This window comes from Nylanderia fulva, unplaced genomic scaffold, assembly GCF_048542155.1.
Source record: "Nylanderia fulva isolate GAGA-0341 unplaced genomic scaffold, ASM4854215v1 Scaffold15, whole genome shotgun sequence".
In the NCBI taxonomy this organism is placed as follows: Eukaryota; Metazoa; Arthropoda; class Insecta; order Hymenoptera; family Formicidae; genus Nylanderia; species Nylanderia fulva.
Window position 1 is genome coordinate 4,920,844 of NW_028189730.1, and position 16,696 is coordinate 4,937,539.

The following is a 16,696-nucleotide window of genomic DNA, read 5'->3' on the forward strand; positions in this document are numbered from 1 at the left end:
AGAATATTACAATTAATCTTAAAGCTAAAATATATGTATAATTTATAAAATATAAAAAATAATAATATTCTATATTTAAGTAATTTGAATCACATTTTTATTATTATTTTTTCTTGTCTATGCGAATTCTTCCGGATTTTTCGTCAGCACCATTTTTTCTGTAGAGAAACAACCTCTGCATCAGGAATTGTCTTCGTACAAGAAGTTTCGAAACATTTGCACTTGCATTTTGTTTCGTTCGCGATGTCCAGATTTTAGCTGTTATACTTTTCACGCACTGTCGATGTTTAATACGCGAGAATTTTGTCTGTGAGTTTCATCGTTCTTTATATTGATTTTTCAGTCAAACGTAATTAAATATATGTACATCCAAATCGCTTTTTTTATATAAATTATTTTATTAACCTGTCAATTCAATGAACAAATTACGTTTTGATGTTTTAATACGCGAAAATCTTAGTTCTATCGAAAAATATTCTTGTATATTTATATCAACTATACATATACATATTTGCGTAATAAAAATATAAAATATCGTATATCCTCTATCGTTTGTAAAAATGCAGACTGAAATTTAAAAACGAGAAACGAGTCATCTCTCATCAATCATCGTGCAAACAAAACAGGGAAAGAGAACATTTCTGTGAAAGTATTAGATGAGATGGTCCACTATTTTGCAAACCGAAAAAGAAAGAGAAAAGAAAAGAGTATAATACAAGCGTATAAATTTTTTCTTTCGTGTGATTCCAAGAAGAACAGAAGGTCAAAATGATGTCAATTTGATGTCATATTGACTAAATTTATGTCATTTTTTGGTCAATATTTAGTCAATATGACATCAAATTGACATTATTTTGATTTTTCTGTTCTCCTTGGATCTATATGCTTACATCTCTTTAAAATGTGATTGTTAAAATTAATTAGATATAATAATGCACAATTTGAAAGTTATGTAATATAATTTAATAAACATTAATATAAAGATTAATATTTTATTTAATTAAATTTATTAAAATTAAAATGTGGATTTACCCAAGAAAAAGAGGGACGGCGGGGGGAGAGAAAGATAGAGAGAAAGAGAGAGGGAGAGAGAGTGAGAGAGAGAGAGAGAGAGAGAGAGAGAGAGAGAGAGAGAAATTGTGTGATTTATTGTAAACTAAAAAATGCTAATCAATCACAAATTTTATATAGTAAAATATAAAATAAAAAAGATATTTAATTATTGAACATGTAAGCACATATAATTATAATTAGTTTACATATAATTTTAACATTTTACTAATTCTCATAGTTATACAAACATGATTTATTTATACATATATATTTATTTATTTATATAAATTGTATTAGATTAATTACATAATTAATATATAATATGATCTGTATATATATATATATATATAATATACATAATATATAATATATATTATTATTATATATATGCAAACACACACACATATACACGCATATATATATATATATATATATATACATATGATAATGACAAATTTAATAATACGTATAAGTATAAATATGTTGGCTGTAAATTTTTATAATGTGTAAATAAAAATTCGTTATTTATACCCGTACAAAAAAAACCAGAAAAGTACGAAAAAATTACTGATATAATAATACTTTTTCTATAATATATTATTGTTATACCAGTAATTTTTTCATATTCTTGTAGTTTTTTGGGGTACACAAAAATTTTTACGCACATACACATACACATGTATTGTATATACATGTAAATACAATACATGTGTATGTGTATGTGCGTAAAAATTTTTTTTTATTAATTTAAAGAAAAAATTAAAAACAAGTCAATATGTAATTCAAAATTAATAGATAGTGCATTTATTATTTAACAAACAAATTTATATATATTTTTTTTATATTTATACAATTTTATTTTTATTTTATATCTAACAATACAGTTTATAGTAATTATTATGTAACTAGTAGAAATAATAAAACTATATGTACTAGTAATAAAGCAATAAAATATATATAGTACATTATATAAAAATTATAAATATGAAGTATATCCACGCACACAATGCAAAGCTGCAATTTTTTTACATTTACCAATAGAAAATACTATCAAAATACTGTCTTTGTCTTTTGATTTGACTGTTGCGAATTGATATCTTGCTTTCAATTTTGCCAGAAGTCTGCGTTATAATATCCTAATATATATAAACAGAGATTTGCACAATAAAATCAATATATACTTTTCATATAATAAACAAAACAAATATAAAATTAATTTTTAAAAATTAATAAAATGGAACAATATTCCATTTTCTTTCGTTCTTTATAATAATATTTTTCAAATTTACCCTTTCTTCCTTTTTACCAAATATGTCTCTATAGTATTTCAACCATTGAACGTATCTGTTTATTTCCTAAATTGTATTATTTTGACATTATTAATAAACAACGGTAATATAACATTATCAAAATTATTTAACATTATGAAATAACAATTATTAATATTGTATTTTTATCACATTTTGTATATACATACATATATAAACATGTAAAATTTTTACCTGAGTTTGATTTACGGAATATACGTTATTAATGATAATAATAAATGCTGCAGGTATATCAACATGTCTAAAAACAAAAAAAACAAATATATATATATATATATATATAAAACACCTAATAAATTTTTGTAGAAAATATTTATAAAAATATGTCAAATTACTTTGGTTTTAAGTCCAAAAAATTATTTAATATGTACCGCAGTAAAATGCGATTCTTCGCATGCTTTGTAATAATATGTAACAAACTAAAAAGAAGATATTGAATTTCTCGTTTTTTAAGAGCGTTAATTTTTGAATAGTGTTTAATTATATCTGCATCTTCAGAGCAGGCCAAGTATTCTATAAATTTAGGGTCAAATGTATCACGATCATAATCTATACCATATCCTATACTATACACTAATCCCCAAGTCTCTATGTTGTTAGTTATCATCAAACCGTTACAATATGTCCATTTCTTCCACCATGGCAAAAGTCTAAAACGTATAAAAAAAATAAATTTTCTTATTAAAAATTAGCATATGGATCTTTTGATCAAATCATTTAAACATCGTAGGCGATATCTTCAAAAGAAATTAATTAAGAAGGTCTAAAAGTATATAACAATATTTACTTGTGTTTTTTAGGATCTTGGACATGTTGTTTTAATTTATCGTTGGCTTTTTTCTTACATGTCGGACTATCGAGAAAACATGCCCATCTTGCAGCTTCTTGTCGTAAACATATTCTAAGTTCGTCTGTATCATCAATTTCTTCATATTTGATTCTTTCAAGTACCTTGTATAATGTGTGCCTTATTCTAAACTAAAAATTGTTAAATACATATGTATTTGTTCATATTATAAATGTATTTAAAATATAACAAATATTATTTTATTATTTTTTAATAGATTAATAAAATTTTCTCTATGAAATAAACATACATACAAATTCACTTATAGACGCTAACGTTTATCTATTCACGTACATATGCACGTGCAAATATACGTATGTACTATACACGTACGCAAAAATACGGTTTAACTTGTGCAAAATGTTTTATAATATTTAATAAATATTAAAGTTTTATAACTATTTATTAATTATATTTTATTTTTAAATAAGATAAATAATATATTATTTTGAAATATATAATATTAAATTTTTCCAAAATATAATAATATATATATGTTCAATTTCTTTTTAATTACAACATGTAATATTGATATAAAGCCAATATAATTGCATTCATTGAGAAAGATTTTAAGCACTTTGCTATATATCTAATAACAATGTTATATATCAATAATATTTAGAGTAATGAAAATCAGACTTTTCGGACAGTTCTTCAGGTGAGTGATTATTCAAACTGAATTTGTTTGTACATTTGTTTGCGACGCAACAGTATGTAAATTTTTATCGTTGATGGACATATTTTTCTAATTTGTGATCAATGAGGGTAAGCAGATATTTAAAATGTAATATTTTCATTGAAATTTATTAATATTTACCGTAACATTTCCAACCATTTCTTTCCATAGAAAGGTACCATACATGTATTCCATAGCTTTAAACATAGGATACCATGCCACATAATCTTCTTCTCGATGCAAATACTCTATGAGATCCCAGAATATATGGCAGTTAAGTTGGTTTCCTATCATTAAATGAAATGCATCATCGATAATTTGGGCACGATTAAGAACATGAATTTTCATGTAATTATCAGAGTTTAGATAGTTTGAAATTCTTCGCCAATTCTCATCATCATAGATAACGCGATAATATCCTGTCGAATAATAAATAAATTTTATCAATTATTCTTATTGTTTTGAATGTTTTTATCATTAATATACTTATTTTCGAACATCAATTTTTGTTTCATACTTATTGTTTCATACTATGTTTATATAAATTATAAATTAAAAACATATACAAAATTTTATACATATAAATAAAATGCAAATAAATATAAAAAAATGATTATAAAAATGTCATTTTAATACTTCTAATAGTAGAGAAAATAAAACTGTAAGATATTGTTATATACCATAAAATTAAATTGATTCTAGTTGTACATAAATAATAACTATTTTATGCTAACCAATATAATTTATGTAACATGTAACGTTACAAAAATTGTATGTTACCTTGACTTATGATTATTAATTTTATAAATATAATTAATCTTTTAATAATTTTTACTATTATTAGAATAAAGTATTTGTAAATATAACATTAATATTGAATTAGATTATTTAAAAAACGTTTACTTAAATGTTAAATATATTATATATATATATATATATATATATATATATATATATATAATGCAGATAACTACACAAAACATTTTAAAAATATTTTGGTTATATAATGAATATCTCAAATTTTTATAGGACAATGAATAAAATAAATAAGAATATAAAATTATATCAATTATGTGTGTGTAAAATAAAGACGAGAAATAAATCATAATAAGTTCATTCGCCGATATTTACCAACTTGTTGTATATTGAATATCACCCAACCATTCTCTTTAAATGGTAATTTGACATTTTGTGACACGAATAAAAAATAATTAGTGAAATTGTCAAAGTTAGGAGATGTTTCCGTAGTAAAAGTTATTGGAATGTAACCAGTTTCTATTTTGTCAGTAGATTGTATCCATAATTGTGTTTGGCCCATAGGATCATTATAACCTCTTTCTACTCTAATGAGAAAGCAATGCTTTCGCGAAGTCCAATCATTTATTGTCGGTATTTTTAAACGCATATATTGATGTATTGTTGCAGTAACATTTGCCTCAAGACCCATTGAGCTTAAACGATGTGATAGCCTAAATTCACAAAATATTTAAAATATATAAAAATATGTTAAAATGTCGTTTGTATAACGTTAATATTATAGAACAATTTAATAAATATTAAGTAGCAAAATTTATATATATTGCACATTTCTATGTATATATTTATATATCTTATATCTATATTTTGATAATAAAGAATACAATATAATTTTAAATAATATTTAATAATTTTATTTAATTTTTTACGCATTATTAGCATTAATACAGATTATATTTCAACAAAGTTTTGAGAGAGTATAAAACGGTTAAATAAAGAAATAAAACAAATAACAAGTTAAACAAAACAAAAATGTAAAATAATATAAAGGAGATCGATTTTTGAAAGAAGATAATAAAAATAGGGTAAGTAATGGAAAATAGATATAAGTGTTACATATTTAAAAACTTGTTAAATAAAATTAGAAAACCAATGTAGCACAAAATGCAATTTAAAAGAAATAGATATAAGAATTATAGACGATATAAAGAAATAAAAGAAGAAAGAAAAAGAAAAATAATTTGAAAAATTATTTAAAAAATAACAAATAATAAAACAAAAATGAATCAATGAATATGTAAATAAATAAGTGATAACGATAAAACAACAATTTCTTTCTGGAGAATCAGTTTTTATAGGAAAAGTAATGAAATATTAAAAATAATTCTAGTAGAAGATGCAGAAGAAAAGCGGAATTGTAACACTCAGAGAAAAACATTATGAAATATTGTCAGAAAAAACAAAAGAAGATAAGGGACATAATATAAAACTTTGATTATTCTAAATTATTCTAAATTATTTACGTAGTACAATATTAATTTTATGATATACTAGACAACACAAGCGCGCGCTTCGCGCGCGAAACAATAATTTGGTGTGCTTTGATTTGATATATATTATTTTAAACAACTATCAAACTATTAACTTTCGCAATAACAGCTGTTTGATATGAATATAACACACAATGCAAATCGAGACAACCAACGCGGAAAAGCGGCAAAAATACATGCAAGAATCGACTTAACATGCCTTTTTTACAAAAAGAATTCTATATTCTATTACTCACTCGTGATATGAGCTCATTAATTTCTGCAATGTTCCTCCTGTGAGTAAGTGTTCCATCATGCGCAGCATAAAAGGTGCTATGATTTACATCAAAATTATGAATTAGATATATTATAAATACATATTTACTGTAAAGGTTACATGTAAACATAGTGATTTTTTAAAATAAATATTATGTATGTACACAGGGTTGTAATCGCGTAAGAATAGAATATTTTTTACAGCCGCATCTTTTATTATTCTATTCTATTTTATAAGTACATTTTTCGTTAATACCTACGAAGACAGCTAAGCTTTAAAAGATCATTTAATTAATTTCCTTTATTTATATGTATATGTGCGTCGGCGTATGCGCTCGTATGTGTATACTTTTATAAATATAATACTTAATTAAAATCCAGATAAAAAGAGAATTATTTATATTGTAATTTTACACATTTTTTAAAATACTAACGGTTAAAAATTTAAGCTGGCTATTTTATTATTATATTAGGTATACCTCTGATAAAATTGGGAATTTCCAATGATCCGTGAACTTTTAAAGTAGAATTCCCCATATAATAATACCAATTGCACAAATAATCATCCAAATTAAAAAAGTAATGTTGATTTTGAACAACAAATAAATTTCCTATTCGAGAATCTGGATAACTCTATAAAAAAAATTAATATATCGCGATATAACCGTACTAAATATACTTGCATTAAATACAAATACTAAATATTATTTCCGTTACTTTATTGTTGAAACAAAACACTTTCACATTTTGAAAAACACACATTAAAACAAATATAATAAATAAATCTAGAATTTTATGTTAATATAATTAAAAAATATATATTATATACTTTTTAAACTATTGTCTCATGATATTATATTGCAGACATCTCTTTATTTTAAAAAAAAAGTCTGCAAATTTATTTAAATGTATATTATGTGTACTTGTTTGTGATTAATTTATTATATTTTATATTACAGAAATTTTAAAATATTTAATAAAATGATGTTAAAAGATAAAAATTTTTAATAAATTAAATTATAATTATATATGCATGTTAACATGTAAAGGAAGTATTTTCTAAAAAAAAATTATTATTTTAAATAATGCTAAATATGTTTTCAAGACAATTCACAAAGTATATGCATATAGATTTTGAAAAAAGTTTGATTTAATAAAATCTTGCAATATGAATGCTTCAATATTACATCGTTTGCGAGAAGGTGGAAGCAAGATAGCGTTTAAAATATTTAAAATAACGTACCATATTAACAGCATACATTGCAAATAATGCACTAAAACCTCTTTTCATCAGAAAATTCGACATTAACAGACTATTCAACAGGATATTAAACCATTCCTCTATTACTTTACGTCCTATTAATTGAGCTACTTCGATTTTGTGACTAATAGGATATAAATTTTTATCGTAGATGATATCTGTTTCCCTGAAAATTATATTTAAATGTAAAGACTCATAACTTAAATAAAACTTTATTTTTGTTGCAAAATTTTAATTTAATTGTTATACAGGGTGTGTATTTTAAGTAATGAGAATAAGTCCACAAAAAATAATTTATTAAAGATATCGCTACAAAACTTTAGTAGTTTTCAAAATATGCTCCTTGAGCATCAACACACTTCTGCAGGCGACGTTTCCACGCTTCGTACGCTCCCTGGAAGTCACCAACCGAAACATCCTTCAGAGCATGCGTGCAAGCCCTTTTGACAACATCCAGGGTCCCGTGGTGGCGCCCTTTGAGGGCGGTTTTCACTGTGCGGAAGAGGAAAAAGTCTGCTGGGGCAAGGTCGGGGCTGTAGGGAGGCTGTGGAATTGTTACGATGCCATTTTTTGAGTTTGGCGCAAATCTTCCTCATCCCAAGATCCTCACTGATGATTTTGTGCACAACCATTTTATCCATTCCTAGCGTTTCTGCGATCATGCGAACACTTAAACGCCGGTCCGTGTTCAGCAAATGTCGCACACGTTGTTCGTTTTCTGCGGTTCTTGATGTTGACGGGCGACCTGCACGGGGCTCGTCCTCCACGCTCTCCCGGCCTTCTTTAAACATTTTGTGCCATCTAAAAACTTGAGCTTGCGATAAGCTTTCCCTGCCGTACGCTTGCTGAATCATTTCCAGCGTTGATGCACCCGATTTTCCAAGGCAAACGCAAAATTTGATTGCGTAACGCTGTTCAATGCTTTGTTGCATTTTGAACTTGCACACACTTTTTTGAAGACGTCTACGCCACGCGTGATCCTGCCTCAACCAAAGCCAGCAGGCGACCGCCGATCGGAGCGTTATCAAGGTCGAAGGCCCCACTACCGACTCCAACCGGTCGGAGCGCCCTCTGGCGTACAGCCGCGTCAGGACAAAAATATTCTCATTACTTAAAATACAAACCCTGTATGTACGATTTACAAACTTATGAGTACAATTGAGCAAATCAGTATAAATCGTACCAAATAACATTTTTTATTTTTTAATTTACAATATGCAACAACGATAAATTTCTGCTAATGTGTATATCGTTGACAGAAAACATTAGTCTGAAATAAGTAAAAAAATGTCATTTCTTTTATAGCTTTATTGCAGTTTTAACATCTACCTTAGGGGGTACGATTTAGCATACATAGTTTACCCTTTATGTACGTTATTAAACCGATATACTTTAACTTTGTAATAAGAAGAATAAACTTAGTTCTACAAAAATCGTTTTCGTGATTCCATATAATTTCGAACGTTAACAGAAGAAAAAGTTATAAGTGCTTTTAAATTTTATGATTTTGCATATTAATATAATTTTATTTTTAATGTAATTTTAAGCACTTGTACTTACTTATAAAAAACAAGTCCGATATCTATTATGCCATTGTCATGGAAATTTGGAATTGCAATATGAGTCACGTTTAAAATTTGCTTTGAACGTAAATTCCATTTATTTTTAAGCAACAACGTGATATTTTCAGCAAAATTTTTTGCAAATTTCATGTGAAACTCATATTCGTTATTGCACCACATTTGAATGTTTTGATTGTCATAATCAATACGTGATAGGAAATTAGACACAATCATTGTTACAAGATAAGGCGATATTGCAGATGTGGTAGCGACGTGTGTCCATAACGTTTCGTACTCATTTCTTTTCTTATTTCGCAATGGCATATTTGACAAAGCCGTACATTGATTACATCCTACAGATATGTTAAAGGTTGTTTTTAACAATAAATTCTGTTCATCCCAGCATGAAAACCTTTGACGCGTGCATATTATATGGAAATGAATATCAGCTACCCAGCTATACATTTCAAAGAACATAGATTAATGAAACATTTTTAATAAGCATAAAAATATTGAGAATTAAAAAACGTATAAGTATTATATGTAATAATATGCATAAAAGATAAAGATTGAACGTATTTATATTTAAATTACATGATATATAATAATTTTTGAAACATTTAATACATAAATAAAATATATTAATTACAACGTTTTATGTAATTGCACATTGTACTTTTTTAATAAACATATTATTTACTTACGCAATTTTTCCTTTCACGTCGTAAATTCTAAAAACTTCATCAGCAATACCATGATATTTTATATTTAAAATGTAATTTCCTGGTGATAATTCATCCATTAACAAAATATCAATTGTGTCTTCTTGAATATTATATCTCAGTCTATAAACTGTATCTTTATCATACTCATGATACTTTTTTACATTTGTAAATAAAACTATATCTTTAATACTTAATATTTTTGATTGTAAAAATATTTGTTGCGTTTTGTTAAGAATGCTTATGCTGATATTGTATTCTCCATAGAAAATATGTCCTTCTATACATGTTATAAGCTTGATATCGTAATGGATCGGTTTTATATATTCTGATGGTTGGTAGCATAAAGATGATTCATTACGAATAGAAGCCGTCTCAAGGATAAACATTAATCCGCTACTTATTAATAATAGTTTTAGAAATATCATCATGTAGGGAAAACAATATTTATTTTAGAAAATAGAGAAATTAAATGTAGTTTTGATGTCTTTTTCAAATCACTAGACGACTCAAGAGCGCCTCGCGCAAGTAATATTATTTCTATTAATTATTTTACAACTGTTGAATTGTTAGCTTTCGCGATGGCAGTTGTATGATGCTATTAATGTAACATTAGGCTGTGTTCGCTTTGACGCTTTCAGCACTATAAGCAAATTCTGTCTTTGATGCACAAAGAAATAAAAACAAGAAAATAATTTAAATGCAAAACGTATTAAAATTATTAATTAAAAACCATTCTAATTAATGAAATATTAAATGGTAAAGATAAAATTTATGTGCAAATTTCTCTATTTGCACAATTTCTTTTTCTAATCAATTTATATATGTGTGTTTATTCGAAATAAGAAGAAGACCGTAAGGATAAGACTGAGCAACGGTGACAAAGAAAATAAGAGAGAAACAGAGAAAGAAAAAGAGAGAGAGAGAGAGAGAGAGAGGAGAGAAAAAGAAAGAAAGAGAGCATATGGTACATTATTATTTTCCATTTGCACTTCTATTTTAATTTTCGAATGTCTTTATAATTATATACATAATTTTGATTTGCTGAATTTTAATTATGTGTATAACTTTCATTTCTGAATTTTTGTAATGTGCCAGATAATACAAGCGCGCGCTTTGCGCGAGTTATTGATATTGATTTACCTACATGAAAACTTGTATGTTTATTCAAAATAAGAAGAAGACAATAAAAGGATAAGGAGGACTAAGCAGCGGTGACAGAAAGCACATATTTATTATTATTTTCATTTAGAGGTCTGTGTTATTTCATTTCTTAAATTATATATTATAAACTCCAAAAATCACCGATAATAAAACCAACATAAAATCAATTTTAAATTGTATAAATTATAAACTTGATAATAAAAATTATATACATATATACAAGGTATCCCAGTACTAGCAATGAAGCTATTAATAGCAGATATCTGATATCATTTATTAGTCAATTTTTCTTTTAGTAAAATTGTCGAAGTACTAATAAATTTATAGTTATAAGCTATTATAAATAAATGGTTTCTCGCAAACTAAGCCTTGTGGAAATAAAATATTAAGAAAATCACATTTGTCATTAAATTTGAAGTAAGGTTTACTTTTAACAAAACTTTAATTCAAGGCTTAATTGCAAAAGATACATGATGGCAAATTTGAGAACATGCAAATATAATGATTGCTTTCCTTTCGACATTCTCACAGAAGAAATATCGACTCCAAATGATCCCTGGAATCTACTATTAACAGATTGATTACTAGTTTCAGAACATTCTGTATATATAATAGGATTTTTGTAGATATTTCTGATTGAAGACATCAAAATAGATGTGGAGTTAACAATTGCATGAAATATATAATATGAATTTTTCATTCGATTGACAATTAGTAGATTAATAATTTTTTAAAATTGATAATTTTTTAATATTCTGTTAGGCTGTAAGATTAATCTTTTTTTAGATGAATATATACATTTATATATTTTTTTAACTTATTCTGACTTACTCTATTTTTCGGAACAGTATACTTGCAAAAGTACGTTGATAAAAATTATATTTTTAAACAACTAATTGCTACAAATTAATACTTTAGCAGCACACAATGTTGGAAGAATATAATATATTCACACACACTTTATTACAAGTATTATATTTACCACGATATGGTTCGAAAGACCATGATAAACCGACTAATTCTCTCAACATTTTATCATGATAAATATGATGTGTTAGGGCAACAAAACTTCTGAAGTCGTTTATATATGTTTGTGTTTCTGTGTGTGTGGAGGCATTTGTGTATAACTGTTGTCTTAATTAAACATATTCAAATTTTGCCCAATTTATCAAATAAATATGCATTATTTACAAATTTATATTACTTATTTCAAAAAACATGGTTGTAAAAAATATGGTCTAATATCTCGTAACATACACATAATTTATAATAATTCTGTTTATCTTATTCATATTAACTATTTTTAATGAAAATTAACATCCACGATTTTTTTCTTTGTACAGTATTCTATTTAGTGTTAGACTTACTTAATTATCAATTAAAGTATTAAATTTGCCACGGATCTCTTTCTATAAAAGGCATGCAAAGTTAATTACATATATGATCTTCAACACACAACAAAAATATTAATATTTGATTTGTTTTTGTTTTTAAAATTAATTTACTCAATGTCAGCACAGCATAAAGAGTATTTTAAGTATTAAAATACACACAGATATTTTTTATAAAAAATAAAAAATACGACAAATTTTAGAAAACAGAATTTTAATTATATAGAAATAAAAAAATAATTAAAAGTGTTTATTATAATATTTATTATTTGTTATGTAAATTGCTGTATTTTTAAGTTTTAGAAATAATTTATTCGATATCAAACTTTTGTGAGTTCCAGATTATTACAACATTACAATTCGTATATATAAAATATTATATTATCAATCATATTTAAAATAATCTGCATTAAATAAAGATGATCTTTATATATTTATACGTTTGTAATTCTTTAAAAATCCGTAATACAGTATGATTAAATTATTTTGTATTTGTGGACAAATATACATATATTTTGATATTTTTAACTTATTCTGACTTACCCTTTATATCGAAACAGTATTTAATTGTCAAAGTATATATATTGATAAAAATTTTATTTTTTTAACAATTAGCTGCAACAAATTAATACTAGCCGCACGCAATGTTGGAAGAATGTAATATATTCACACACGTTTTATTAAAAGTATTTTATCTACCACGATGTCGTTCGACAGACTACGAAAGACTGACTGATTGTCTGTACGTGTCATGATGGCCAATATGATGTGTTTGGTCAACAAAACTTGTAAGGTCGTTTATGTATATATATATATACAAGGTGTCTAATAACTAACGGACCAATGATTAGAGGCGGAATCTTTGGCCAATTTGGAGACCATTTTTCCTTCAAAATTAACATCTAACTTGGATTGAAAGTTAGCACATCATTGCACATTTTCCAAATCTAAACAATTAAATTTTACAGGCTTCGATGAGTTCTATAATTCTGTAGCACAGTTCCGACTGTAGGCTGCCACTAAATATATTTACTTTAACCATAAAAACTTGAATTTTCGAATATCGTATATTATGAGTTGGCTGTATTTCGATCATTTTGTTTATTGTATAATATTTCTCGTACAATCTTGTACGGAAACTAATTATATAAAAATGAAAGCGCAAGCTTCAGAATGTGGGAATACGTCCTTTAAATGGTTCTCAATTTGATAATAAAAAATGTCAATATTTTTAAAGCTTGTTTTTTAATTTTTTAATTAGTTACAGTCATTTAAAGCGATAATTTAATTTATCTATGAATTTTAAAGATTACATAATTGTCTAAAAAATGTTTTAAATATTTAAATAGACAGAATTTTTTGGGATAATTAATGTAAGTGCCTAAGACTGTACGAGAATTATTTTAAAATAAATAAAATACTCGAAATACGGCCACCCTATCATATATTGGAAAATTTGAGTTTCTATGGTTAAATATATATTTAGTAGCAGCTTACGATTGGAACTATGCTATAGAACTATAGAGCACGTCGAAAACTATAAAATTTTATTTTCCAAAATCGAACAATAAAATTTTATAGGTTTCGATGAGTATTAACGTTACTACGTTACTAAAAAATTACTATTTTATTATGCCTTACAGAAAAAAAAGATACAGGACTTTTCGACTCAGTTTTCCACGAGAAACATCGCTACATAATTAGTGGACGCCAATCAAGTGACACCCTGTATATTATATAGAGTGTCCGGTAACTAACGGACCAATGATTAAGGGCGGATTCTTTAGCCAATTTAAAGACGATTTTTTCTTAGCGAAAATGTTGAGAAGTTAATAATTTTCGAGTTATAAGCAATTGAAAAAAATGGGTTTTATGAAAACTAAACGTTTTGGAGTTAAAAATCTATCACAATTACATTCTTCAGTTAATTTCAGGTAAAGTTTACTATGATAAAATTTTAATTTGAGGCTTAGTTATAAAGATACATAATGACAAATATTGGAAAGTTGTAAAAAATGATGACCTTTTTCGACATTTTCGCTGACGAAAAATTGTTCCCAAATTGACCAAAGAATCCACTTGTAATCGTTGATCCGTTAATTATTGGACACTCTGTATATTCATTGTATCATATCCGCTGTCGCAGATAAGGAACAAACGATGCAATTTCATGATGCAATTATTGCACTACGTCTCTTTGTGATCAAACCACATTCGAGAGCACTACGAAGAACGAGTGATACATATTGTCTTTAATCAGTTTATATTGTGAATATTTAATTAATGTGCGAATGTGCATCACCATTAACAGCAAACGAAAAAAAAATTATAATAATAATACAGTTTTACTTTTCATCAACGTCATAAAATTCTTTCGTCAACGACTGTGTTGATTTTCAGTACTGGCAGTAATATTATTCCTCAGTTACCTCTCTAAATTACGTTAACCTATATCAAAAATGATTTTTTCGAAATTTTAGAAGATCACTTTTTATTTTTTCTTAAATATCTTAAGTCGTAGAAATATGTTGATATTTGTACTGATATATTTTTTTTTCTTACTGTCTGGCGTATCGATTGAAAAAAAATACTTCAAAATAGCTTCATTAGATACAGAAGTATAAACAAAAGAAGACTCTGGATTACTTTAATCAATGAGTGTTAAAATAGGGTGGCCAAAAATGAGTGGTAACTGAGGGTTAAAACACAGAAAACGTCACCGCGCCCGAATAAAATCGCGTTATCAACGTGTCGACGTCGGAAAAGTCGCTTTGTACCTCAGAAGACGAAAACGTGCAGGAGAGAATTTCAACGACAAGCGTAAACAAAAAAGGGTAAATCTTCTTCTTTTTTTTATACGTTTTTGCGCATATAAGTTTACTGCACAGCAATGTCGAAATAATCGCAGATGTCGACCGGCAAAATATAATACCGCAAGAAGAAAACAGGATCTAAACATACGCGACATAAAATACATAATTAATTAAAGTTAAAGTGAAGTCAACAATTAATAAACTGAAAGTTATCAACTATTCGTAGAGAGATGTTGAAAGACGAGAGGAGAAACGTGCCGTGCGAGGCGCCATACGATCTTGCGAAGAAACTGTATTGGCCGGAATTCAGAAACTGGCCAATTTTGAACCTGGTAAAGCACGAATTTATCATGAAAATTCGTATGGTTATGGTATACGGTATGATATTTATCTCCTTTATTTCTTTCTTTTTATTATTATAACGTTTCTTTTTTCATTCATGATTATATTCATGATTTTATTCATGATTTTATTTATATTGTTACTTATATTATGGCGTTATAAACAGGTGATCGTGGTAACAGAACACTAATTGTGAAAAAGGACAAGAATGTGCACGCTTTAGATTTTAATGGAAAGTATTATAAATATTTCAATTTTGGTGATACACATATTAGTTTCTATCCAAAAATAATATTATATCGATTTCAATTCTTTTTTATAACGATATGACAGTATAAATTTAATATTCAAAAAGCTATCATAGAGAGAATATTAACGTACATACATCTCCATATGTGAATGTAATTTAATTTAATGTGCATATATAAGCTTTTAAGATATATTAATTCTTTTCCGATTTTAGTATAACGGATTTCTATTTTTTTCGAACACGTTGCAACAGTGTTTTACAAATTTTATTTTGCTAAAATAGAATCGACATTTATTATTAAAAAATACTAAAAAACAATAAATAATAGAGACAAATAAAATAATAATTTAATTTGTTAATATTAAAACTCATCGCGTTGATTGGAAGAAACACATGTTAGACGCGAATTTATTGAAAACGTCAATTTAATAATAAAAATTTTTTATATTTTTTATCTTCTATCTATGCTTATATTTCTTTTAAACGTAATTGCTAAAATTAATTAAATATAATTAAGGTAAAATTCCGATTTTGCAGTATTTTTATGTCTATTAAATCAATAGTAATAAGTGCCGAATTAGATTGCATTATTTGAAAATTATGTAACATAATTTAATAAATATTAATATTAAAATTAATATTTTATTTAAATAACTTTATTGAAATTAAAATATGGATTTACAGAAAATAGAAGTAAAGGGATTAGGGATAGAGAGAAAGAGAGAG

The 16,696-nt window shown here is 26.1% G+C and overlaps 2 protein-coding genes across 2 annotated transcripts; one reads left to right on the top strand and one right to left on the bottom strand.

The window, feature by feature from the left end:
• Positions 1-1,783: 1,783 nt before the first annotated feature.
• LOC114939138 (aminopeptidase N-like) lies at positions 1,784-10,461 on the bottom strand. The gene is made up of 12 exons (XM_085480565.1): positions 9,993-10,461; positions 9,287-9,745; positions 7,709-7,892; positions 6,945-7,098; positions 6,447-6,522; positions 5,036-5,373; positions 4,046-4,323; positions 3,169-3,359; positions 2,717-3,031; positions 2,556-2,622; positions 2,343-2,408; positions 1,784-2,189 (listed from the first exon to the last, which is right to left on the bottom strand). The coding sequence occupies exons 1-12, from the start codon at positions 10,439-10,441 to the stop codon at positions 2,085-2,087; spliced, it is 2,682 nt and encodes an 893-aa protein (XP_085336691.1). The 5' UTR covers positions 10,442-10,461; the 3' UTR covers positions 1,784-2,084.
• A 4,318-nt stretch (positions 10,462-14,779) lies between these two features.
• Positions 14,780-16,109, top strand: LOC114939148 (uncharacterized). Its single transcript, XM_085480581.1, has 3 exons — positions 14,780-15,399; positions 15,605-15,756; positions 15,887-16,109. The coding sequence occupies exons 2-3, from the start codon at positions 15,609-15,611 to the stop codon at positions 16,048-16,050; spliced, it is 312 nt and encodes a 103-aa protein (XP_085336707.1). The 5' UTR covers positions 14,780-15,399; positions 15,605-15,608; the 3' UTR covers positions 16,051-16,109.
• The last annotated feature ends 587 nt before the right edge of the window (positions 16,110-16,696 follow it).

Coding starts and splice junctions, on each gene's coding strand:
- LOC114939138 (XM_085480565.1), bottom strand. CDS start 10,441: ATGATGATATTTCTAAAACTATTATTAATAAGTAGCGGATTAATGTTT. Junction 4,324..5,035: donor ATTCAATATACAACAAGTTG/GTAAATATCGGC, acceptor ATTATTCGACAG/GATATTATCGCGTTATCTAT. Junction 3,360..4,045: donor AAATGGTTGGAAATGTTACG/GTAAATATTAAT, acceptor AACAATTTTTAG/TTTAGAATAAGGCACACATT.
- LOC114939148 (XM_085480581.1), top strand. CDS start 15,609: ATGTTGAAAGACGAGAGGAGAAACGTGCCGTGCGAGGCGCCATACGAT. Junction 15,757..15,886: donor TCGTATGGTTATGGTATACG/GTATGATATTTA, acceptor CGTTATAAACAG/GTGATCGTGGTAACAGAACA.